The following is a 23,425-nucleotide window of genomic DNA, read 5'->3' on the forward strand; positions in this document are numbered from 1 at the left end:
CTGTCTTTGTCATGACCTTTACCTTGGTCTTGGGGAAACAGATTTTCTTAGGGGCTTGTGGCACCATTTGTCCTATTTTCTTAAAAAAAAGAAAAGAATAAAAGGTCTATCAAAAGTGGATGCAGAACCATCCGATGGGATGATTGACATAGCAGTGGGGGGTGAAGACCTTGACCGGCGGGGGCACTTGCTGGGGAGGGGTGTCTCCCAAATGTCATCATCCAAATCCTCTGCATCCTCTAAAGGGATATATTGTTGTAAGACACACGGAATTACAGTTGACTAAATTTACAAAACGACATTACTGTAAAGTAAAAACACCAAGTCTAAACTTTATCTGTACTGTGACTCACATAGGTGTGAAGCACACACTCCCAATCGAAACAGTAACACAATGTAGTAAAGAATGGGCATGAGAGTTTAGTGGCCTCCAAAGTTACAAGGATGAAACAGAACAGCAAACAGTGAACTAATATGAAACATAGAAAATAACTACTTTGGAATTATACAACATTGAAATGACTTGTTACATAGGCCTATGTAAACCAAATCCAAAGCACAAATAGCAGACAAGTTGTTAAAAACGATATACATACAGGAAATTCATGAAAATAATTTACTTACAGGTCTAAAAGTGGTTCCAATCCTTCTAGAAAGCGATCTTCGTCGGCTGAGGCGGAACACTCATTGTCCAAATTGCTCCCCTCATCCGAGTCCGACCAGTATTTTATTCAAAGGTTCTATATCGGTATGTTTATTCATAGCTGCTGCCTTTTTAGCTTCCTGTTAGATATTCTTTAACTTTTTCTCCCCCATAAGAAGCCATCTTTTATGCTAAAGCGATGAAATTAAAGCGATGAAATCTGTTTACGATGTAATGTAGCGTGCTCGGTGCGTCTCATCTCTGAGCCAGGTAGCAATAGTTTGCATTACGCATTAAAGGTTCTAGGCGTTGTTTTGTCCCACCCAGATCAACTGTATATCCCTGGAAAGCTTATCCCATTGGCTACAATAAATAGGCCATAGTAGCGAAGTAATTACAATTCAGCAAAAATAACACTGGAGTGATAGATATGCAGATGATGATGATGTGCAAGTAGAAATACTGGTGTGGAATAGAGCAGAAAAGTAAATAAAAACAATATGGGGATGAGGTAGGTAGATTGAATGGGCTATTTACAGATGGGCTATGTACAGCTGCAGCGATCGGTTAGCTGCTCCGATAGCTGATGTTTAAAGTTAGTGAGGGAAATATAAGTCTCAATTTTTGCAATTCATTCCAGTCATTGGCAGCAGAGAACTGGAAGGAAAGGCAGCCAAAGTAGGTGTTGGCTTTGGGGATGACCAGTGAGAGACACCTGCTGGAGTGCGTGCTGGTGTTGTTATCGTGACCAGTGAGTTGAGATGAGGCGGAGCTTTACCTAGCAAAGACTTATAGATGACCTGGAGCCAGTGGGTCTGGCGACGAATATGTAGCGAGGGCCAGCCGACAAGAGCATATAGGTCGCAGTGGTGGGGCTTTGGTGACAAAACGGATGGCACTGTGATAGACTGCATCCAATTTGCTGAGTAGAGTGTTGGAGGCTATTTTATAAATGACAGTGCCGCAGTCGAGGATCGGTAGGATAGTCAGTTTTACGTGGGTATGTTTGGCGGCGTGAGTGAAGGAGGCTTTGTTGCGAAATAGGAAGCCGATTCTAGATTTAATTTTGGATTGGAGATGTTTAATATGAGTCTGGAAGGAGAGTTTACAGTCTAGCCAGACACCTAGGTATTTGTAGTTGTCCACATATTCTAGGTCAGAACTGTCCAGAGTAGTGATGCGGGCGGGCGGATGCGGGCAGCGAACGGTTGAAAAGCATGCATTTAGTTTTACTAGCGTTTAAGAACAGATGGAGGCCACGGAAGGAGTGTTGTATGGCATTGAAGCTCATTTGGAGGTTTGTTAACACAGTGCCCAAAGGAGGGCCAGATGTATACAGAATGGTGACGTCTGCGTAGAGGTAGATCAGGGAATCACCCGCAGCAAGAGCGACATCGTTGATATGTACTGAGAAAAGAGTAGGCCCGAGAATTGAACCCTGTGGTACCCCCATAGAGACTGCCAGAGGTCCGGACAACAGGCCCTCCGATTTGACACACTGAACTCTGTCTGGGATGTAGTTGGTGAACCAGGCGAGGCAGTCATTTGATAAACCAAGGCTGTTGAGTCTGCCGATAAGAATGCGGTGATTGACAGTCGAAAGCCTTGGCCAGGTCGATGAAGACTCGGTGGATATTCGATGTTGCCATTTAAGTCATACATCATCAAATAACATTGGCAATAGGCTAGATGTGTTCCTACCAATGTAAGGATTAATGTAATTCCCCCTCCCCATGTAGCTATAGCTCAAATACAGACCAAATCGAAGCTTACCTTGTAAGATGTTTGCTGAAAACATTGTGTAAAATAAACATTTTGACTCTCTGGGCTGGTGATCAATAACGATAGGTCACAGGCAGACAAATAAGACATCCTCATGATCTGTGGAGTCCCGGCTTTCGGTGTGTATCGACATATTCCCCGTTTATTTCGTTATTGCGTCACAACGCTAACTGTAATGTAGGTAGCAGCCATCTTGAAATGAGGTCATCGGCTCAGCCTGCCCTTATACATTTGTTTGCCCATATGGTAGTAAGTAACACCAAAGATTTTAAGTCACAGATCAATATCCAAGATACTCAGCTTCCCGCAAACACCCTGCTTTTGCAGATAGAGGCTACCATTCTCATACCAGACTGAATTGAATAAGAAAAATCAAATAAGGTCCCCAAATATGATTGCACCCAATTTGACCTTTTCTAATTTATAAAATTCAGATAATATTCAAGAAATATAGTATACAACATTCAATTTGGACCAAACTTCTTCCTACCAATGAGTAAGACATGAGTAATCCAATAACATGGTCAAAAGCCACCCACATACTCCCCACACCCTATGCCAATCCCACCCCAACAACCAGTATACAGTATCAGTTCTCTGTCTGACAAGTAGTAGGAATATGCAGTTTGGAGTATTGCTTCTTCATACTATGCAGTGTTCCCCTGTTCAGAGTCATTTGTCATTATTTACCATAAATTTAGTCCGAAAGTACCAGATGCCGCTTTTATTGCTGTTCTCTCCTAGATCAAATTACATTTCAACAAAATGTTTCAGGAAAGCCATTATTTTCTGTTTCTAACCACTGAAATGATTGTGGGTGATCTTGGCTTGGCATGCTGAAATTACATGGAATGAATATGGCTCAAGACATGATTGGACACGATTAGGCTATAACTATTAAGCTTAGGAGCTCTTCCTCAGTTTTATAACTGCAAAGCATTTTCACTCAACAGATATTCCAGACTTTCCAAAGCATTGGGCTTTGCATCTGTTTCAAACAAGTGTTTACGTGCATGTTAGTGCATCGCTTCACTTTAAACCAATTAATTGTCAATTGAGTGTTTGTGTTATGAACTACACTTGGTCATTAGCCTAACATGGTAATTGAGTGTCTTGTTAAAAAGGTGTTACCAGACACTTACCGTGAATCAGCATTTAGGGCCAGTGTTCATTACATTGGTGCTGCGACTCCTGTCATTTAGAGACTGATGTCTTGCTGTGGTTTCTGTGGTAGATTTTAAAGGGGTAGTGCAACTAACTGATAATCATTTGATAGATGAACTGACAAGAGCTTGTGTACAACCAGAATTGTGCCTTTTTTGAATAGATACCCCAGTTTTGACATTCCTTTGAACTAATTCCAAGAGTGTTACTGTCAGAAATGCATACAGCCAAAGCAGTTGTTTTCCCTTGCTCCCAAATTGATCCAAGGGTGGTGGCTGCATTCCTGCCCCGTGTTCTTGTGTGGACATGCGAGTTCCTAAAGAATCTGAAGACTAATGGACTACAGGTCAGTGGTTTGGCCCCCGATGCAGCCTTTATGCCTGGGCCTTGTCCCAGACCTATAAAGAATGAACACATGAACTTGTTCATAAATGCAGCTAACCTCCAAGGTCCTATGTGTGGTATGTTTTTCCAAAGGTGGCACGTTCTTCACACGTTTAGATAGTGACACCTGTGAGGTGGACTAGGAAATGGGATCCTGTCGTGTTGTGACCCACCCTCCCTTCAACGGTTCTTGTTGTTGTATGAAATGGTGCTGTTGCATGTGTAGCTGGTGAGAAATCTCTTACAACACTCAGCTGTTGTAATCCGTAAATCAGCTGTGATTATCATGAATAGCATAGTTGCTAAATCATCGCCGCTGCTAAATCATAGCTGCCCCCCCTCCAAAAAAGTGGGAGAATCTGAAATTCCAAAAATGTCATGGCATGAGGCCCCTATTTTGTTAAAATGTTTGAGTCACTGAGATAGCATAAGGCATAAGCCATAGCAAAATGTGTATAATCGCAGGAAACCAGCTTTAAAACAACCAAATGTCTCCAGCAAAGAGGAGAGCCTCTAAAACTGCACCATTGGCCACAACCCCCCCCCTTAACTTTGCAAACTGCTATGGTCCTTTACCTCGAAGACCAGTCACTAAAGTAGCCTGATCCTGTCCCTTTTTGCCCCCACCCCCTCACACACCCACACACACTCATGTCGACAGTCCCACTATCACCTGCACCTATTAATGTACACGGTGAACTATGAACTCTGTATCTGCTTTGTAAACTTTCAAACCAGGGAAGGGTGCATTTACAGCAGTGGTGGAAAAAGTACCCAATTGTCGTACTACTAAAAGTAAAGATACCTTAATATAAAATGACACAAGTAAAAGTGAGTCACCCAGTAAAATCCTACTTGAGTAAAAGTCTAAAAGTATTTGGCTTTAAATGTACTTAAGTATCAAAAGTAAATGTTATTGCTAAAATATACTTAAGTATCAAAAGTATAATTCATTTCAAATTCCTTATAATAAGCAAACCAGACGGCACCATTTTCTTGTTTGTTTATTTATTTACGGATAGCTAGGGGCATGCTCCAACATTCAGACATCATTTCCAAACGAAGCATGTGTTTGGTGAGTCCGCCAGATCAGAGGCAGTTGGGATGACCAGGGATGTTCTATTGATAAGTGTGTGAATTAGACCATTTTCCTGTCCTGCTAAGCATTCAAAATGTATCGAGTACTTTTGGGTGTCAGGGAAAATGTATGGAGTAGAAAGTACTTAAACATTTTTTTTTTAAAGGAATGTATTAAAGTAAAAGTTGTCAAAAATATAAATAGTAAAGTACAGATATCCAAAAAAACTACTTATGTAAAAATACTTGAAAGTACTACTTAAGTACTTTACACCACTGATTGACAGCACTTTATTTGAACCTCATGTACGTTCAAGTTTTGATCACGCGGACTGGAATATGTTCAGATCAGCCTCAGAGGACAATATTGACCTATACGCTGACTCGGTGAGTGCGTTTTATAAATAAGTGCATTGGAGACGTCGTACTCACTGTGACCATTTATAACCTACCCTAACCAGAAACCGCGGATGGATGGTGGCATTCGCGTAATACTGAAAGCGCGATCCACCGCATTTAACCGTAGAAAGAGATTTGGAGACATGGCTGTATATAAACAGTGTAGTTATTCACTCCGCAAGGCAATCAAACAAGCGGAATGCCGGTACAGGGACAAGGTGGAGTCGCAATTCAACGGCTCATACATGAGACGTATGTGGCAGGGTCTACAGGAAATCACGGACTACAAAAGTTGAACATTTAAACTTGTTAACCCTCGCAAGGCTGCTGGCCCAGACAGCATCCCTAGCCGCGTCCTCAGAGCATGCGCAGACCAGCTGGCTGGTGTGTTTATAGACATATTTAATCACTCCCTATCCCAGTCTGTTGTCCCCACATGCTTCAAGATGGCTACCATTGTTCCTGTACCCAAGAAGGCAAAAGATAACTGAACTAAATGACTACCGCCCCGTAGCACTCACGTCATCATGAAGTGCTTTGAGAGGCTAGTCAAGGATCATATCACCGCCACCCTAGATCCACTTCGGTTTGCATACTGCCCCAACAGGTCCACAGATGACGCAATTGCCATCACACTGCACACTGCACACTGTGGTGAAGGTAGGAAACAACATCTCCACTTCGCTGACCCTAAACACTGGGGCCCCACAAGGGTGTGTGCTCAGACCTCTCCTGTACTCCCTGTTCACCCACGACTGCGTGGCCATGCACGCCTCCAACTCAATCATCAAGTTTGCAGACGACACAACAGTAGTGGGTTTGATTACCAACAACGACGAGACAGCCTACAGGGAGGAGGTGAGGGCTCTCGGAGTGTGGTGTCAGGAAAACAACCTCTCACTCAACGTCAATAAAACAAAGGATATGATCGTGGACTTCAGGAAACAGCAGAGGGAGCACCCCCCTATCCACACCTCAGGAGGCTGAAGAAATTTGGCCTGTCACCCAAAACCCTGACAAACTTTTACAGATGCACAATTGAGAGCATCCTGTCGGGCTGTATCACAGCCTGGTACGGCAACTGCACCGCCCTCAACCGCAAGGCTCTCCAGAGGGTGGTGCGGCCTGCACAACGCATCACCGGGGGCAAACTACCTGCCCTCCATGACACCTACAGCCCCCGATGTCACAGGAAGGCCAAAAAGATCATCAAGGACAACAACCAGCCGAGCCACTGCCTGTTCACACCACTATCATCCAGAAGGCGAGGTCAGTACAGGTGCATCAAAGCTGGGACCGAGAGATTGAGTAACAGCTTCTATCTCAAGGCCATCGGACTGTTAAATAGCCATCACTAACTCAGTGAGGCTGCTGCCTACACTGAGACCCAATCACTGGACACTTTAATAAATGGATCACTAGTCACTTTAAACAATGCCACTTTAAATAATGCCACTTTAATAATGTTTACATATCTTACATTACTCATATCACATGTATATACTGTATTTTATACCATCTACTGCACCTTGCCTATGCTGCTTGGCCATCGCTCATCCATATACTTATATGTACATATTCTTATTCACCCCTTTAGATTTGTGTGTATTAGGTAGTTGTTGGGGAATTGTTAGATTACTTGTTAGATATTACTACACTGTTGGAACTAGAAGCACAAGCATTTCGCTACACTCGCATTAACATCTGCTAACCATGTGTTTGTGACCAATAACATTTGATTTGAACTGTATTTTCAATTACTCTGATTTTAAAGCCTATTTAGAGCACAGGCCATGTTGTTTCCCTATGTGAATCATCTGACCTGTTGGATTTGTTACAGGCCAAAAAGATAAGGCGACCGTAGATAAACGTTAGGATGGGATGTCATCGTAAAAGATCATGGGGAAAGTCTCTTCCCTCGGAGTTAAGGGTCTTTAATCCACTGGGCTGTAGTAGTCTCTACCCCCATGTGGCATACGGGCTCCATAAGTGGATGGACTCTTTAAAAAAATTCAATAATAATAATGTTTTATTGAATGTTTAAAACGTACAATATACTTGCAGTGAAGCAACTCAACAACTACATCACATTAGTCATCTAACAGACGCCCATCCAGAGCGACACACAGAAGCAACCAGGATCAACGCCCTGCTCAAGGGCATGTCGACAGATCTCCCACAAGGTCAAAAAGGTGGACTCTTATTAATGCTGAGATTTGCAAGTGATGGGCAAGGCTGCATGCTAGTGGTCTGTAACTCGGGGGGAGGGGGGGGGGGGGGGGGAGAACATTATAATGATCATGGATTGAAGTTTCTATGTGAGGGGAAATCTGCCCTTTGAACCCACTTAAAACCAGTGCCCCCTCTTCACCCGACACCCCCAAGACCGAGGGTTTTGGAGAGTTGCCTAGCTTATGATGAATACAATGCTGCCATTTAATTGTGCTTTTATGAAAGAGGATATGACTCCCAGTCAGGAAGTGACATACTTGGCCATTGTTGAGACAGAGGTTCCTCAAGGCCCATAACCTCTCCCCTGGGGCAAGGACATGTCAGAGCTCACTCAAGCTGTCAAACACTGGATGTGGACTTTGTTTACATGGCATGGTAGTGCCATATTTACACATCCAATTTGGACAAGCCAAAATGATGGAGTGTTTGACTGGTGGTGTTTAGAATAAAAAATAAATAGGAATACTATCTTCTTTTGCAATGCATATAAATGCCATGTTTTGGGGTTTTATCTCTTCTGACACATTGACTGTTGTCACTCAACAAAACCACAAAACAAAGATGTGGGTTGCACAGGCATTACTTCTACTTCATTGAAATAGATGAGGTCTGTTCTATTTTGAAATTTTCTTCTTTAATCAGCCTAACATCTGTTATTTTACAGGGACATTACTAGTGTCTCTCAGACACTGGCTTGTTGAGAGAGCTTCTCTGTGCCTTCAGCTTTGCATGTTCCCACATGCTCTCCAGCCATGGTGCAACTTATTTTTTTTAAATACCATAAGGTAAAGGGTAATAAAAAATAAAAAAAATGTTTTGCATGTCTTTAGGTGAGTTCACTGTTCCCTAATAGGGGTGATAATATCTTCAGTATGACTCACAACTTTGATTTTCTTCTCCTTGTTCGGTTGAAATAACAAAGTCGGCTTCCAAACAAAGCAGGCTCTTTGTTTTCGATCTGCACGATCAAGCTTTAGTGTGTTATTCAAAACTCCTTTTATAGGTAGTGAGAGAGTAATACAGAGTGGACTCTGGGATGACTTTGTGAGTTACGTCAGTGTATTCAGAGGCCCGAAATCAACATTGAAACCTCAAGGGAAATGTTGCCTTCATTAGGAGATTTATAAGCCTATGTTTGGGATTGATATTGGATGAGTTAGAAATCAATGGCGGCATGAGTTTTCGATGCCCCAGAGATTATCTACTCAACTCAGGTCAGGGAGAATCCCAGGGTAGTGAGGTATGAAGCGAGATGAATTAGCAGGCTAACTTGGGTCGAAGCAACTCCTGATTTTTATCTGGTGCTCAAACAAAGGAGACTCCATAATACAGTGCTCTAACTGGCCCAGCACCAAGAGGTGCAGTGTTCACCAACCTTTTCTGAGTCAAGATCTCTTTCACAGTCAAAAAGCAAGCGGAGATCTACCGCTCCGATTTAAAAAATAAATAAAAAATAAATCATGACTTAAATGTAACATTAACCTAATAAAAACAGTTCTCTAGGAATGAGGCTTGTGCAGTAGGACTAATACATTATCACAGCATATTGGCTATATGCCTGGCCTGGGCTGCCAATATTATTATTCTCAGGCAATAGTATATTTCAAAACTTGAGCTTTGATAACAAAATAGATAAGTTGGTGTAGTGCTTGTGAGGCACAGCTGAGCATAAATTGAAATAATACTTTATTTTACTAGACTGATGGGACCTGCATCTGATATTCATGGTGCTTTCAAAGACAACTGTGAACTTTGAATTCGAGTTGTACCTCATCCACGTCTGCCTCATGCACTAATTCACATTGTTCCTTTTGACCAGATAAAGTGAAATATTCCTTGATATTAAAATGGACATGGCGAGCTGCTAATAGTAGTAATAAAATACAGGGCTATCAATACACTTGGCTACTCATTAATTGCAGCTGCAGCACCAGTGGAAGTAGGGAGAAGCGTGTTTTTATGTTTTGCAATAGTGTTGAATTAAAAACAGTGTTGACAGTCGTGAATAAAAACTCACTCATAAACACCGCAGATATTTGCTGTATTCTTTGACAGTCTCTCTCTGGTCATGGTTATACAATCTCACGTAGGCTAGTACCAACCTTTGCTGTGGCCGGGGTCGTGGGAGCTAATGGCACGGTGATTGGAGCTATGCACAGTAAGCGCACTCGATTTAGCCACAAATCTCCCGGTCGGCCAGGTAGGCAGAGTTTGTATTTTTGTATCGCAATCGGCCGGTTGGTGACCGCTGAAGTAGAGCTTTCTTTATGATCAAGAAAATCCTATTTTGTTTCCGAATATTCCATCTCAAGTTGGAGCAAGTTTGTAAACTCATAAAGCCAAATAACCCCAGGGATTCCGCTTGTGCTTACATCATCACAGGCTAGAATGAAACATTGAAATTGATTTCGCTTTTATTATGCTACAGTGCCTTCATAAAGTATTCATACCCCTTGACTAATTTCACATTTTGTTACAGCATGAAATCAAAATGTATGCATTTTCCCCCACACATCTACACACAATACCTCATAATGACAAAGTGAGAACATGTTTTTAGAATTTTTAGCAAATTTGTTAAACATTTTAAATATAGAAATATGTAAATTAAATGAGTATTCACACCAGAGTCAATACTTTGTTGAAGCGTCTTTGGCGGTGGTTACAGCTTTGAGTCGTTTTGGGTATGTGTGGATCAGCTTTGCACATCTGGATTTAGGAATTTTCTCAAGCTCTGTTAAGTTAGATGGGGAGCGGCAGTGAACAGCAAGTCTTTCCACAGATTTTCAATGGGATTCAAGTCTTAGCTGGGCCACTCAAGGACTTTCATATTCTTGTTCTGAATTGTTCTAATTTCTTGGTCCACTATTTGGCTCTGCAGGTGGTTGGTGTATATTGGGAGATTTATGAACCCCTGTCACCCTTACAGAAATGGTCCCCCCAAGACAGCTAATTTACTCTAGTAGTGCAGGGATTTGCCAGGGACCTCGCGATATGATATTATCACGATACCTAGGTGACGATACAATATGTATTGCGATTCTCATGATACTCATTATTCTATACTGTATATGTATTGTGATTCGATGTTCCAAATATGTTGCTGCAGAGGGACAAGAGAGCCATGAGAAAACAAGTTTTGATCAGTCTTGGAAATAAAAGTTCTGAGAACAAATGGGCTCCCTATTTAAAAAGAAGATGGAGAATGAGCTATGAAGGAAAAATACTGCAGTTTTGGTGCGGGTACAGCAAACTAGTGGAAAAATTATATTGTGATATTGTCAAAAATAATATCCCAATATGTAACTCTCGATTTTCCAATATTCTACAGTCTGACACCCACCTCTCCTGTTCTCCCCCTTCCAACCACTACCTTCTCCCTTCTGCGACCCCTCTCCCTTTCTCTTCTCCTCTCTCATCCCACCTACTTTCTTCTGACTCCCCCTTCCCCTCTTGCACAACCCTACCCCCACACTTTCTTCCCCCCTCTTTCTTCTCTCCTGTAGAGTCCTTGCCTCTCTACTCTCCCCCTCTCTCTATTACCCCCCCCCCCCCCTTCTGACTAAGCGCTATTGAATGTGCAATCCCAGATGTGCTAAATTACCCCTTGCCCCTTTACTGTAGGGATCCCAGAACGTCACGTTAACCCTCGATCCCTGCCCCCACTTATATAAACATACCTCCACATACCCATTACTTTCTCTACAGCTCCTGGGGTGTTTTTGTGCTTTGTGTATAGTGTTCTGGGCATGCCGATGGTTCACTTGGTTGTGTGGATTTTTACTGGTGTGAGTTTTTATTTGCGTCCGTAATTGTGGAACGTCTCTTAAGCCAAGTGGCTTTTGCTGTTTTTGTAAGCCTGTGCAGTGCTTTCCGTAGTAAACACGGAATGATTTGTAGCGTTGGATGCCATTCAAGTCCAGATTAAGCAAGGATATCTGCCTCCAGTTAACTGAATGTTGAGAAACTGTAGATTGAGAATTTCTGTTGGACGGCTGTTTTCCCACTCTTTTTCTGATTCTCTCTCCCTCTCTCTCTCTCTCTCCCTTTTCCTCTATGTGAGGGGATTAAATATCCTTGAGAGGTTATGTGAGAGTCTCAGTGCGGCAGTCTGCTGTGGGGGCCTGTATTGTCTTTGAGCTGAGTTGGCTGACTTCACTCTCACCGGGGGTTCATTAGCTGGGGTTGGGCTAGGCAGGGTTGGGCTCTTGTTTATCCAGGCAGTTACATCCAGTTCCAATTGCACCCAGCAGAGACTGTATATATCCTAATGGCCCAGTCCTGGTAATTTTTGTTAAGTGTTTGGAAGTCTCACATAGCCTTTTTCGCTTGTTGCAATACAAAACGTTGTCTCTCTTGATTTGTTCCAACAGAGAGATGATTTTAATGACGTGGTCCATCGTCCTTCGAGGGGAGACCAACTGCAAAACCATCAACGTCTGAACAACTCCTGTGACTCCTTTTGATCTGGTGGTGTCCAGTGGAGAGGAGGCTCCTCAAACCCCCGGATATTGAGTGAAGCGAGAGGACTTAAAAAGGAGGCACGACAAAATGGATGCCGTAGACACCATCCAGAATTCTGCCTTGGAGACCAAGGCTGAGCGCATCGCCCGCTACAAAGCCGAGAGGAGGAGAGAGCTGGCGGAGCGCTACGGAAACACTGAGGAAGTCGGCTCTAAGTACACCAGGAGGGACAGGAAAGCTGGTGAGACTTCTGAGGAAGAGAAGCCGGAGGACAAAAGCTCCAAGTCCGAGCAGACGTTATCTAGCCGGGCCTCCAGGAGTAGGATGGAAGACCGCGACGAGTCTGTTGACAGCGAGTCCTCCCAGGAGACCGGGGGGGATGAGGAGGCCCAACTGGATACACCTGGCCCGTCAAAGCCTGCTGCCACCAAGAGGCTTAACTCTAATCACAGGTGAGTCCGGTCAACTCCCCTTGTCCACTCCTAGCTCTTTTGCAGCCTCCACCCGCCTGGTTTCAATTGACAGTTGTTCTGCCAGAGGGTTGGACGTTGCTATCGGGGCCTTTGGGGCACCCTGTCTGGAGACTAATCTAAGGGGGAAGCTGCAATTGTCAGTGGTTCATCACCATACACCCCTCCTTATAAGAGATCAGGATAGTTTAGTCATGCTGCTATCATATCACTCCTTTTTGGAGGGAACCATTCTGGAATGTCCAGAGATGGACAAATTCAGTTAGTTGGGAAATGGCACATATGCCAAATGCTTTTGCTGAGACATGTTTTGCTGCATGTTATGACATCTTAGATTCTTGTTATGGTTCAATCTACAGCTATTCATCGGAATGGGAGTGTTTTAGCCTTTTCGAGAATAAACAACATGGAAATGCTGCATAGGGAGTGGAGATTTAGGAACAAAACTCATTCGCTGCCAACAATGTCCTCGACGTCTGCACATGGATGAAGCAAAACATGTCCTTTCCTCCATTTGGGATCTTTTCCCTGTAATCATCCCAAATATTCTGCCTAGTGCGCATAAGCCTGTTGGCTCCTGACAAGCAGCTTGAGGGGATGAGTGTAGCAGAGGAGGGGGAGATGGACCGACTGAAAAGAGGAGAGAATGAGTGAGAGTACGGGGTTGAATTTGAACGAGTTGGAACATGCACCGTAGTTTGTGCCAAAGCTTCCAGCCCCCTCCTTATTGAACTAGATAAGTCTGACTGACTGCTCGTCAGATCTTATCGTCTCCTTACTACATGTTGATTAGGAAAGGCATGCACTCATTGTATTATGTTGCAATGCCCTCCCGGAAGACCTGTGGCATTTTACATGTTTCTTCACATGCAGTCAAAGTGTAGTTATGCGGAGATAATATTCTGCTTGAGGGTGTTGTCGTGCTTGCGTGTCACTTAAACGTCTTGGCACACATTTTGACCTAATCTCCTAGTCTCTTTGTGGCCCATGCTGTTGAATCAAATCAAATTTTATTTGTCACATGCCTCAAATACAACAGTGAAATGCTTACTTACAAGCCTTTAACCAACAATACAGTTTTAAGAAAATACCCCCCCCCCCATAAAAGTAAGAGCTAAGAATAACAAATAATTAAAGAGCAGCAGTAAAATAATAATAGTGGGGCTATATACAGGGTGTACGGGTACAGAGTCAATGTGCAGGGGCACCGGTGTCGAGGTAATTGAGGTAATATCTACATAAAGGTAGAGTTAAAGTCACTATGCATAGATAATAACAGAGAGTATCAGCAGCGTAGAAGAGAGGGTGCAATGCAAATAGTCTGGGTTGCCATTTGATTAGCTGTTCAGGAGTCTTATGGCTTGGGGGTAGAAGCTGTTTAGAAGCCTCTTGGACCTAGACATGGCGCTCCTGTACTGCTTGCCGTGCGGTAGCAGATAAGTCGATGACTAGGGTGGCTGGAGTCTTTGACAATTTTTAGGGCCTTCCTCTGACACCGCCTGGTATAGAGGTCCTGGATGGCAGGAAGCTTGGCCCCAGTGATATACTGGGCCGTACGTACTTCCTTTTATTTATCTTATTTTACCGTTATTTTACCAGGTAAGTTAACTGAGAACACATTCTCATTTACAGCAACGACCTGAGGAATAGTTACAGGGGAGAGGGGGATGAATGAACCAATTGTAAGCTGGGGATGATTAAGTGACCGTGATAGTATGAGGGACAGCTTGGGAATTTAGCCAGGACACCGGGGTTAACACCCCTACTCTTACGATAAGTGCCATGGGATCTTTAGTGACCACAGAGAGTCAGGACACCCGTTTAACGTCCCATTCGAAAGACGGCACCCTACACAGGGCAATCACTGCCCTGGGGCGTTGGAATATTTTTTTTAGACCTGAGTAAAGAGTGCCTCCTACTTGCCCTCCAACACCACTTCCAGCAGCATCTGGTCTCCTATCTAGGGACCGACCAGGACTAACCCTGCTTAGCTTCAGAAGCGCTACCCTCTAGTGCCTTGCGGTCGGAAGCTGAGCAGTTGCCATACCAGGCAGTGATGCAACCAATCAGGATGCTCTAATGGTGCAGCTGTAAAACCTTTTGAGGATCTGAGGACCCATGCTAAATCTTTTCTGTCTCCTGAGGGCGAATAGGTTTTGTCGTGCCCTCTTCACGACTGTCTTGGTGTGCTTGGACCATGTTAGTTTGTTGGTGATGTGGAACTTGAAGCTCTCAACCTGCTCCACTACAGCCCCGTCGACGAGAATAGGGGCGTGCTCGGTCCTCCTTTTCCTGCAGTCCTAGATCATCTCCTTTGTCTTGATTAGGTTGAGGGAGAGGTTTTTGTCCTTGCCCCACATGGTCAGGTCTCTGATGACCTCCCTATAGGCTGTCTCATCGTTGTTGGTGATCAGGCCTACCACTGTTGTGTCATCGGCAAACTTGATTATGGTGTTGGAGTCGTGCCTGGCCGTGCAGTCATGAGTGAACAGGGAGTACAGGAGGGGACTGAGCATGCACTACTGAGGGGTGCTTGTGTTGAGGATCAGCATGGCGGATGTGTTGTTCCCTACCCTTACCACCTGGGGATGGCCCGTCAGGAAGTCAAGGATCCTGTAGCTTAGTGATGAGCTTTGAGGGCACTATGGTGTTGAATGCTGAGCTGTAGTCAATGAATAGCGTTCTCACATAGGTGTTCCTTTTGTCCAGGTGTGAAAGGGCAGTGTGGAGTGCAATAGAGATTGCATCATCTGTGGATCTGTTGGTGCGGTATGCAAATTGAAGTGGGTCTAGGGTTTCTGGGATAATGGTGTTGATGTGAGCCATGACCAGCCTTTCAAAGCATTTCATGGCTACAGACGTGAGTGCTACGGGTCGGTAGTCATTTAGGCAGGTTACCTTAGTCCCTGTGCCCAAGAACACTAAGGTGGTCTGCTTGAAACATGTTGGTATTACAGACTCAGACAGGGAGAGGTTGAAAATGTCAGTGAAGACACTTGCCAGTTCGTCAGCGCATGCTCAGAGTACACATCCTGGTAATCCTTCTGGCCCTGCTGCCTTGTGAATATTGACCTGTTTAAAGGTCTTACATCGGCTGCGGAGAGCACGATCACACAGTTGTCTGGAACAGCTGATGCTCTCATGTATTTTTCAGTGTTACTTGCCTCGAAGCGAGCATAGAAGTTATTTAGCTCATCTGGTAGGCTCGTGTCACTGGGCAGCTCTCGGCTCTGCTTCCCTTTGTAGTCTGTAATAGTTTGCATTCCCTGCCACATCAGATGCGTGTCGGAGCCGGTGTAGTATGATTCGATCTTAGTCCTGTATTGACGCTTTGCCTGTGATGTTTCGCGTGAGGGCATAGCGGGATTTCTTATAAGCTTCTGGGTGTGAGTCACGCTCCTTGAAAGTGGCAGCTCTACCCTTTAGCTCAGTGCTAATGTTGCCTGTAATCCATGGCTTCTGGTTGGGGTATGTACGTACAGTCACTGTGGGGACGACATCCTCAATGCACTTATTGATAAAGTCAGTGACTGATGTGGTGTACTCCTCAATGCCATCGGAAGAATTCCGGAACACATTCCAGTGCGACACCGTAACATTGTTGTTATTGTTTGCAGGTGATGGAGTGGGTGTTAAGTAAGGCAGGTATGTTGTTGTGCTCAGGTATGCTCAGATGTTAGGGTCAGGCTGGTTTTCACACATTCACTGAACCCTCAACAGTCGATAGGCTGTTGGTCGACCAATATTTTTATTTTTTTTACTCGAGCAGTGGCAATATATACAAAAATGTATGGCAGATCAGACACCTGTCTGATTCACGCCTGTCTGAGAGGACTAATCCATTGCAGGAGCGGGGATGGTACACCAGTATCACCAGTAGTACATTTAGCCTACCCTTAATTCCCATCATTTCTAATCAATAATGCTTGTTTGGTTATGGTCATTTCTGTTAATGCCTTCAATATATTATTATTACAGTCTTACCGTTGTCATTGTAGGAGTGGACATGTTGTTTGCGGAGCGCACAACCTAGGATACAGTTGTGAGAAAAAAAGTTTTGGTTGATTTCATTCCATTTACCAGTTGTCAATTTATTAATTGTCTTTTGTTTGGCACACTCCTGTCAATCTTGAGTAAGGACACGTACCTGATTACACATAGAAGTAGGCCTAGGCTACCTGGCCTGCGTGCAAATGTAGACCTATAAATGTGCCCATTTGGGGATCTGATACTATTTCTGATTGTCTTAACTCACCATCAATGTGGAGCTTTTTTTCTTTGCCTCAAATATCAAGAAAACAGTCTGTATTTACATCTATTGAGAATGACAATAGTTCCTCAATGTAGCCTATTTGAAAAATATTTCCATCTCTCTCCCTTTAGATAACCGCTCAGAATGAAGGGGAAAAAATAATGCTCTGATGTTCAAAAAAAAATACCTGATTTACTTCTTATCCCTTGCGCAAATAGCCTACAGCTGTGTCTGTCTGTCAGGAGCTCACTGCAGTGTGTAACTCTGAGGGCCCAGAATTTTTTATACAATGTTGCAAGTCTGCTAGCACGAGTCTGAACCAAGTTAATAGTTGATACAATGTTTCAATTTCTTTGCAGTGATTTATAGGATATTTATTTTTATCAGCATATTTTCCACCTGCGGGCTGCAATGTTTGCGGGAGGTGGAGATCGGGAACAGGTTTTTTTTCTTCTACTGGTTAGGCTATATTGATCTCTGGCTCCCTCTTTAGTCATTTCTGTGTCTTCATTTTTATTTGCAGTGCTTAAAGCATCAGACAAGCTCAGTAGCCTACATATAGTTGACTTTATTCAAACAGGTTGTGTCTATATATGGAAAAATACATGTTTAAACATGTTTTTTTTAAATTACCAATCGATTGGTCGAAAGAACGGATGACTCTCGGTCTACCAATATTTTATTTTGTCTGGTATAGCCTAGTGGGTGGGTGGTTAAACCTCTCTTCCTCGGCCAAGTGTTGTTTTGTGCTGTGTAAACTCATGCAGTGCTTGTAGTAAACACCAGTAATTGTGGTGTTGGGAGTGATTCAATTCCAGGTTAACCAAAGACACTGGCCTCCAGTCTTGGCGGTAAATCGTATTTTACTATATACCAGTATGATGCATGGACAGGTTTGGATTTTTACTTTACATAACGCTATTTCAATGTTTGGTTTGTTAAATATAATATAAATGTAATAATAGGCCGAACTGTATGATGACATTCAAAATGATGGCCATCATCCATTCTTACTGCCAGTAAAAGACTGCTAACAGTTGAGAACTGCTAATTTTCTAGCAAGAGCTTCAGGCGCGCAACATACATACTTTTTTGCCATTTAATATTGCCTGTGAAGCTGCACTGTTGCCAAAAGCACCCTAGAAATTGGCACAACGCCCCTTGTGGCGAAAATAAGAACTGCCAATGAATCCATTGAAAATAATTGGTCATAAAGAATAATTATTCGGATAAAGGAAAAGTGACTTTTTCCACAAAATAGAGGCATACAAAGACAAAACAAATGTGGTACACTGGAAATGAACTAATTAGTGAAGGAAATACAGAAATGGAATGCTGAATAATTTTTGGGTCAGGTCATGCACTACTCATGAAGCATATTTAGAACTTTTATTATTCAAAACATAAAATAGTCTCAAATCTGAAATATTGTGATATGATATTTTGGCCATATCGACAAGCCCTACCTCCAGTTAAGTATTATTTTTCAATAGTAGTTTATAAGGATGTAATGATTCACTGATGCTCTGTTGAAAATTGTGTTTTACTGGACTTAAAATAAGCTACCGGAGACGCAACTCTCATCTGGCTATACAGTAGGCTACATGCTGAATGGGGCTTACAATAGATTTGATTTTTCAGGTTCACCAGCAATAGTTTTTGTAGTTTTGCTTTAAACAATACGTTTATATATGGCCATTTTTAGATCTACAGGGTAAAGTTGATAATTTCATAACAAGGACCGCAATTACTTTGCAGGCGCACTGCATGGCCAAAGCGGGAGGAGAAAAGAAACTCACTAAACTTCCAAAGGGTCAAAACCATTCGATTTTGAGATGTGTGGGGGGTGTAATCCAAAATTGTGCTGTAAATATGAATTGGCTATGTCACAGGCTACATTTTACCCCATAATCTAGTGGTTAGTGGGATGGTAGATGCCTAGTCTCCCTTATGGCTCAGCTCAGGTGCCTGCATAGTACATACATCGTTTACATGTTTACACACACACACACACACACACACACACACACACACACACACACACACACACACACACACACACACACACACACACACACACACACACACACACACACACACACACACACACACACACACACACAGCTCAGACTGAAACTCTTTGTGAAAGCTCAGAGGCCCAATAGATTGTAATTTAGAATGTAAAATGAATGTGTTTATGAAACATGTTATCACCGAATCTTTTCGAACTAAAACGTAAAACGTAACAGTTTGTGTCGCAGATTCAGTTTTGCCTTTCAGATTATAATGAACAGGGAGGACCTGATTTTACTAATCTTGAGAATATCTTTGAATACGGGCTCAGTAGTATTGGCCATTGACTTCCCCCTCTGAGATAATACACAGCATGCTCAGTCACGAATTAGCCTCATTTTCTAAAATCATTGGGTACTGCTGGATCCTCACTAGTAAAACCCATACGGAATAAAATTGACCTTTCATGCATGTTCAGGGCAATAATGAATTATTGAACATTATCCAATTTACATTCCATTTCATTATCTAAAGACGCCCCGTCCCCTTTTCATTCACTAGGCCAGGGCTCTCCAACCCTGTTCCTGGAGAGCTACCGTCCTGTAGGTTCTCCAGGAACAGGGTTGGAGAGCCATGCACTAGGCCCTTTTGTACTAACACAATTATCATTCAGGCTTTGTGACGGTTATTCGAAGATGGTGTCTGTCTGGTATCTGAGAGCATCACAATTTCTGCGTGATCCATAGAGACAAGTGTTTGAGTACCCCCGACAGCACACATTTTATTTGTATCCCTGGACAAGCACACCTGCCTGCTGTTGGGGTTACTTGAGGACCAGAGTTGGGGAAACACTGAAATAAGTGTTTGATTTATGACTTCTTTGGTTCACTCTGGCTGTCTGTTTTTCTTCAAAAAAAAATCCTACTTCCCCTCATCTTTCATTCTCCATTATTGTTATTATTTTTTCTTCTCCTTTTTCTTCTTGTTCTTCTCTGTTTGGACTCTAGCATGGACACGCTGCATGTCGTGGCCCCTCCCCTTCACCCGCCAGTCAAGCCAGGGGCGGGGTCAACCGCGCGTCGCCGACCCCTCCGGTTGCTAAGGGGGGTGTCTGAAGGGAGCCGCATGGCTAGCGGTCGTTTCCGGACGCAGCCGGTGACCGCCAGCGACGTCACAGCGAGTCAATGGTAGGGTTCAAGGAAGAGCCACTAGTCCCTAATAGACAACGTTAGCTTGATGCTCACTGTGCCGAGCTCAAGTGTAGTGGACAAGTGTAGAGACGCATAACATATTGCATAGCTGTGTGTGTTTGTGTGCAAGGGCATGCAACCAGTTGCTAAATCAGTTAGTTTTAGTGAAAAAAGCTATCCTTGCTGTGGTCAATTTATTTAGATGCCAGCCTAGTTGTCGTTGCAGTGTACCGTTTTGTGGTTCAGCATCACCCTCTATTCCACTGTGCCCTTTGCCCCCTTACCCAGCTATCCCCTCCAGGCTCTTTTGTGTTAAAACCAGCTTCCTTCCTTGTGTTACATCATCATCCGTCCCCACATCAGCTGCTTTCCATCCATATTTAAAGGCCATTACTTATAGATGAACAGCTGTCTTCAAATGGTTCCCGTTTCACTTTTATTATGGGTAGTGATGTGGCTGTGGGTGCACGGATACACAATGTGAGCAGTCTTTCTAACCTCTGAATTAATGTTGAATTGAAAATTGAGGCGACGGTAAGTAGCCTTCTTTTAACCGTTCTCTGATTTATATGATATCACGTGGATGTAGGCTTGCAAAATTCCTGTTGGAGGATTCCCTTCCATGCTTATTCCTTCATGATTGAGGGAGCCCTCCAACCGGGATTTCTGGAGAAACCTTGTGATTTTGGGAAAGTTATCAACATTTCTCATGACCTTATGTGACCCTTTGTGTGTGCCTGCACCTGTGCGTGCCTCAGGGTTTCCAATTAGGAAAATATGGTGCCAGACAATGTGACTGGTAAGACTTCAATTTACCAGCCATTTACCAGACCCATATGCATCGGGTGCATAATCCATTAGGGCGTTCACTAGGGCTGACCCCAATTAGTCAACTATTAGTAATTATTTTGAGATATAAAGAACGTATTAAACATTTAAATGAAATGAAAATGTGCATATGAAAACCATAACTGGCACGCAGATCGGTAGAAATGATCAGATAAATTGTTATTCCACATGAGAAATGTTGCCGATTCCTCGTGTAGCCTATTACTGGAAACTTCAGGAGATTAATGGCAGAATCTGCGAAAGCCAACAGGAGGAGACTAGTTGGGTCAGGTTACGTTTTTTTTCTTCTTTTTTTCTAGTGATCTAGATCTCTGGCAACTTTTGGTCGACCAAGATTTTTTTTTAGCCTGGGACAGCTCCAGCGTACACCCACGGTGCTCAGAATGACTGAAATCACATTTAGATTATGGTAATTCATCTTAACAGAACATGCAACTCATTTAATGAAGCAGCCAATAAAACGTCATTTTCAAACATTTGCCAAAATGCAATTAGCGGGAAAACACCATTCTAAACAGTGCACATGCTAGCGGTTCCATATGTGACAGTTATGAACATCTCTGTTAGAAACCTAGAAAAAGGGGAATCTAAAGATGAAACAACTAGCATGGGTTGCTAATATGACAAGGATTGTGCCTTTGGTGTCTGGACAAGAAAGTTGATATGAAAGCCAATAGAACAGGAGAGAAATGGCAAAGCGATGGGTCCAATAGCGAAGTACATTTATTTTTTGGGTGCCATAATTAAATAATTACTCCTGTCTGTACAGAAATGAGTGAAGTAATTCAAAATACTTCACCAGAATTCATGACTTAGCCACAGAGGAATTGAGGATCATTAGCTTCTTTCAAAATAAATAGCTGTATATTGTTTCATATCACAAGCTCGTAGGTCTATGCCTATTTGGGAAGGCTGCAATTTGGGTAGCGCGCGGCAATAGGCCGAGCTGATTATCGAGTTGCGGCTCTCAGAGAAAAGCATCTTAAATATGTGTGAAGATAATGTGTCTTGGGTATAATTTAGAATGTTGAGACAAGAAGGGGAGGGGTGTGTGGCAAGGATATAGGCTTAGCGCTCTCCCGCCAATTCTTGCACATTCATTGTTCTATTCACCATTTACATACACGGAGTGTACAAAACATTAAGGACACCTGCTCTTTCCGTGACATAGACTGACCAGGTGAATCCAGGTGAAAGCCATGATCCCTTACTGATGTCACTTCAATCAGTGTAAATGAAGGGGAGGAGACAGGTTAAAGGAGGATGTTTAAGCTTTGAGACATGAATTGTGTGTGTGTGCCATCCAGAGGGTGAATGGTGCAAGACAAGATTTAAGTGCCTTGGAAAGGGCTATGGTAGTAGGTGCCAGGTGTACTGGTTTGTGTCAATAACTGCAATGCTGCTGAGTTTTTCACTCTCAACAGTTTCCCCATGTGTATCAAGAATGGTCCACATATCTCACATTAGTTGAATTTTAACTTCTAGATTGAGAAACAAAAACATTATTGATATGAAACTATTCCACAAAAATGCCCATATGAAAATCATAACTGGCACGCAGAATGGTAGAAATGGTCGGATTAATTCTATGCTTCCCCGGATTTGAAACTCATGCACCGCCTGTGAAGTCTTTATAAAATAATTGCCTCCAAGTTTCCATGGTCGGATTTTGCGTGGAGGCTACTTTGAAGCAAGGGAAGATATACCTCATAATATGCAATGAAACATTCAGGTTTCAAACAAGTGTGCTTTCAAAATGCATACGGCTTCCAGCTCACATTGTAAAGTGGTGGGTGACGCGTTGACAGAATGTTGCCTCCATTTGAACGGTGAGTGGGAGGCAATTACTTCAATTACACGTTGAGAAATAAAAATAGTAACTCTTTTTTAATCGTTCACCAAAAACGTTTTTAGTATGTCATTGCATTTAGAATTGTTGTTGCACAATAAACGGGCTTATAAAAGCACATGTTTTACTTTCGCAGCAACCAGCTGAGGAACTACTAGTAGACATTCTGCTCACAATAGGCTCTGTGTGCGAGTGTGATAGTTGTGTTGGGTAAATGAGATGTATGATGACTACCGGAAATACACACAGGCCAATTTAATTCCACTAAATTACGCTAATCAACCTATAGACCGATAAGCATGACGGTCAAATGTATTTCCATCGACTGGTATTTCCATCAATAAATAGAAAGCATTATTTTGCAACAGGATTTTTTTCTCCTGGTCATTTTACGGTGGCAACATGTTTTAATCATTTTTTTAATCAGCTTTTCATCTTTTGGGGGGGGGGGGCGGCTGATGGAAACCCTGGCGTGTGTTAGCAGGTGAAACCATGTCATCGTTTGTCCCCTTGCCACATATCTCAGTGTGTGGCCTCATTTGTCTTCTCTCGCTCTTTCTTTCTCTTTTAACAGCCTTTTGGAAGCTGGGGACGCCGAGGAGCCAAAAGGTAAGAACTCTGCTTTTACAGGCCTCAAAGGCACCATTGTACCAGTTT

The 23,425-nt window shown here is 43.0% G+C and overlaps 1 protein-coding gene across 8 annotated transcripts in view; it reads left to right on the forward strand.

Moving 5' to 3' along the window:
• The window catches only part of svild (supervillin d), a 105,363-nt gene that overhangs the window by 17,321 nt on the left and 64,617 nt on the right, over positions 1-23,425 (forward strand). For 4 of the 8 annotated variants that reach the window (XM_071392457.1, XM_071392459.1, XM_071392460.1 and 1 more), the window contains exons 2-4: positions 12,055-12,597; positions 19,888-20,067; positions 23,343-23,377. In XM_071392457.1, coding sequence (XP_071248558.1) covers positions 12,233-12,597; positions 19,888-20,067; positions 23,343-23,377 — 580 coding nt within the window. In that variant the 5' untranslated portion in view covers positions 12,055-12,232. The remainder of the gene's footprint in view (positions 1-12,054; positions 12,598-19,887; positions 20,068-23,342; positions 23,378-23,425) is intronic. The other 4 variants (XM_071392461.1, XM_071392462.1, XM_071392463.1 and 1 more) reach the window with 2 other exon arrangements.

This window comes from Salvelinus alpinus, chromosome 3, assembly GCF_045679555.1.
Source record: "Salvelinus alpinus chromosome 3, SLU_Salpinus.1, whole genome shotgun sequence".
NCBI classification, from domain to species: Eukaryota; Metazoa; Chordata; class Actinopteri; order Salmoniformes; family Salmonidae; genus Salvelinus; species Salvelinus alpinus.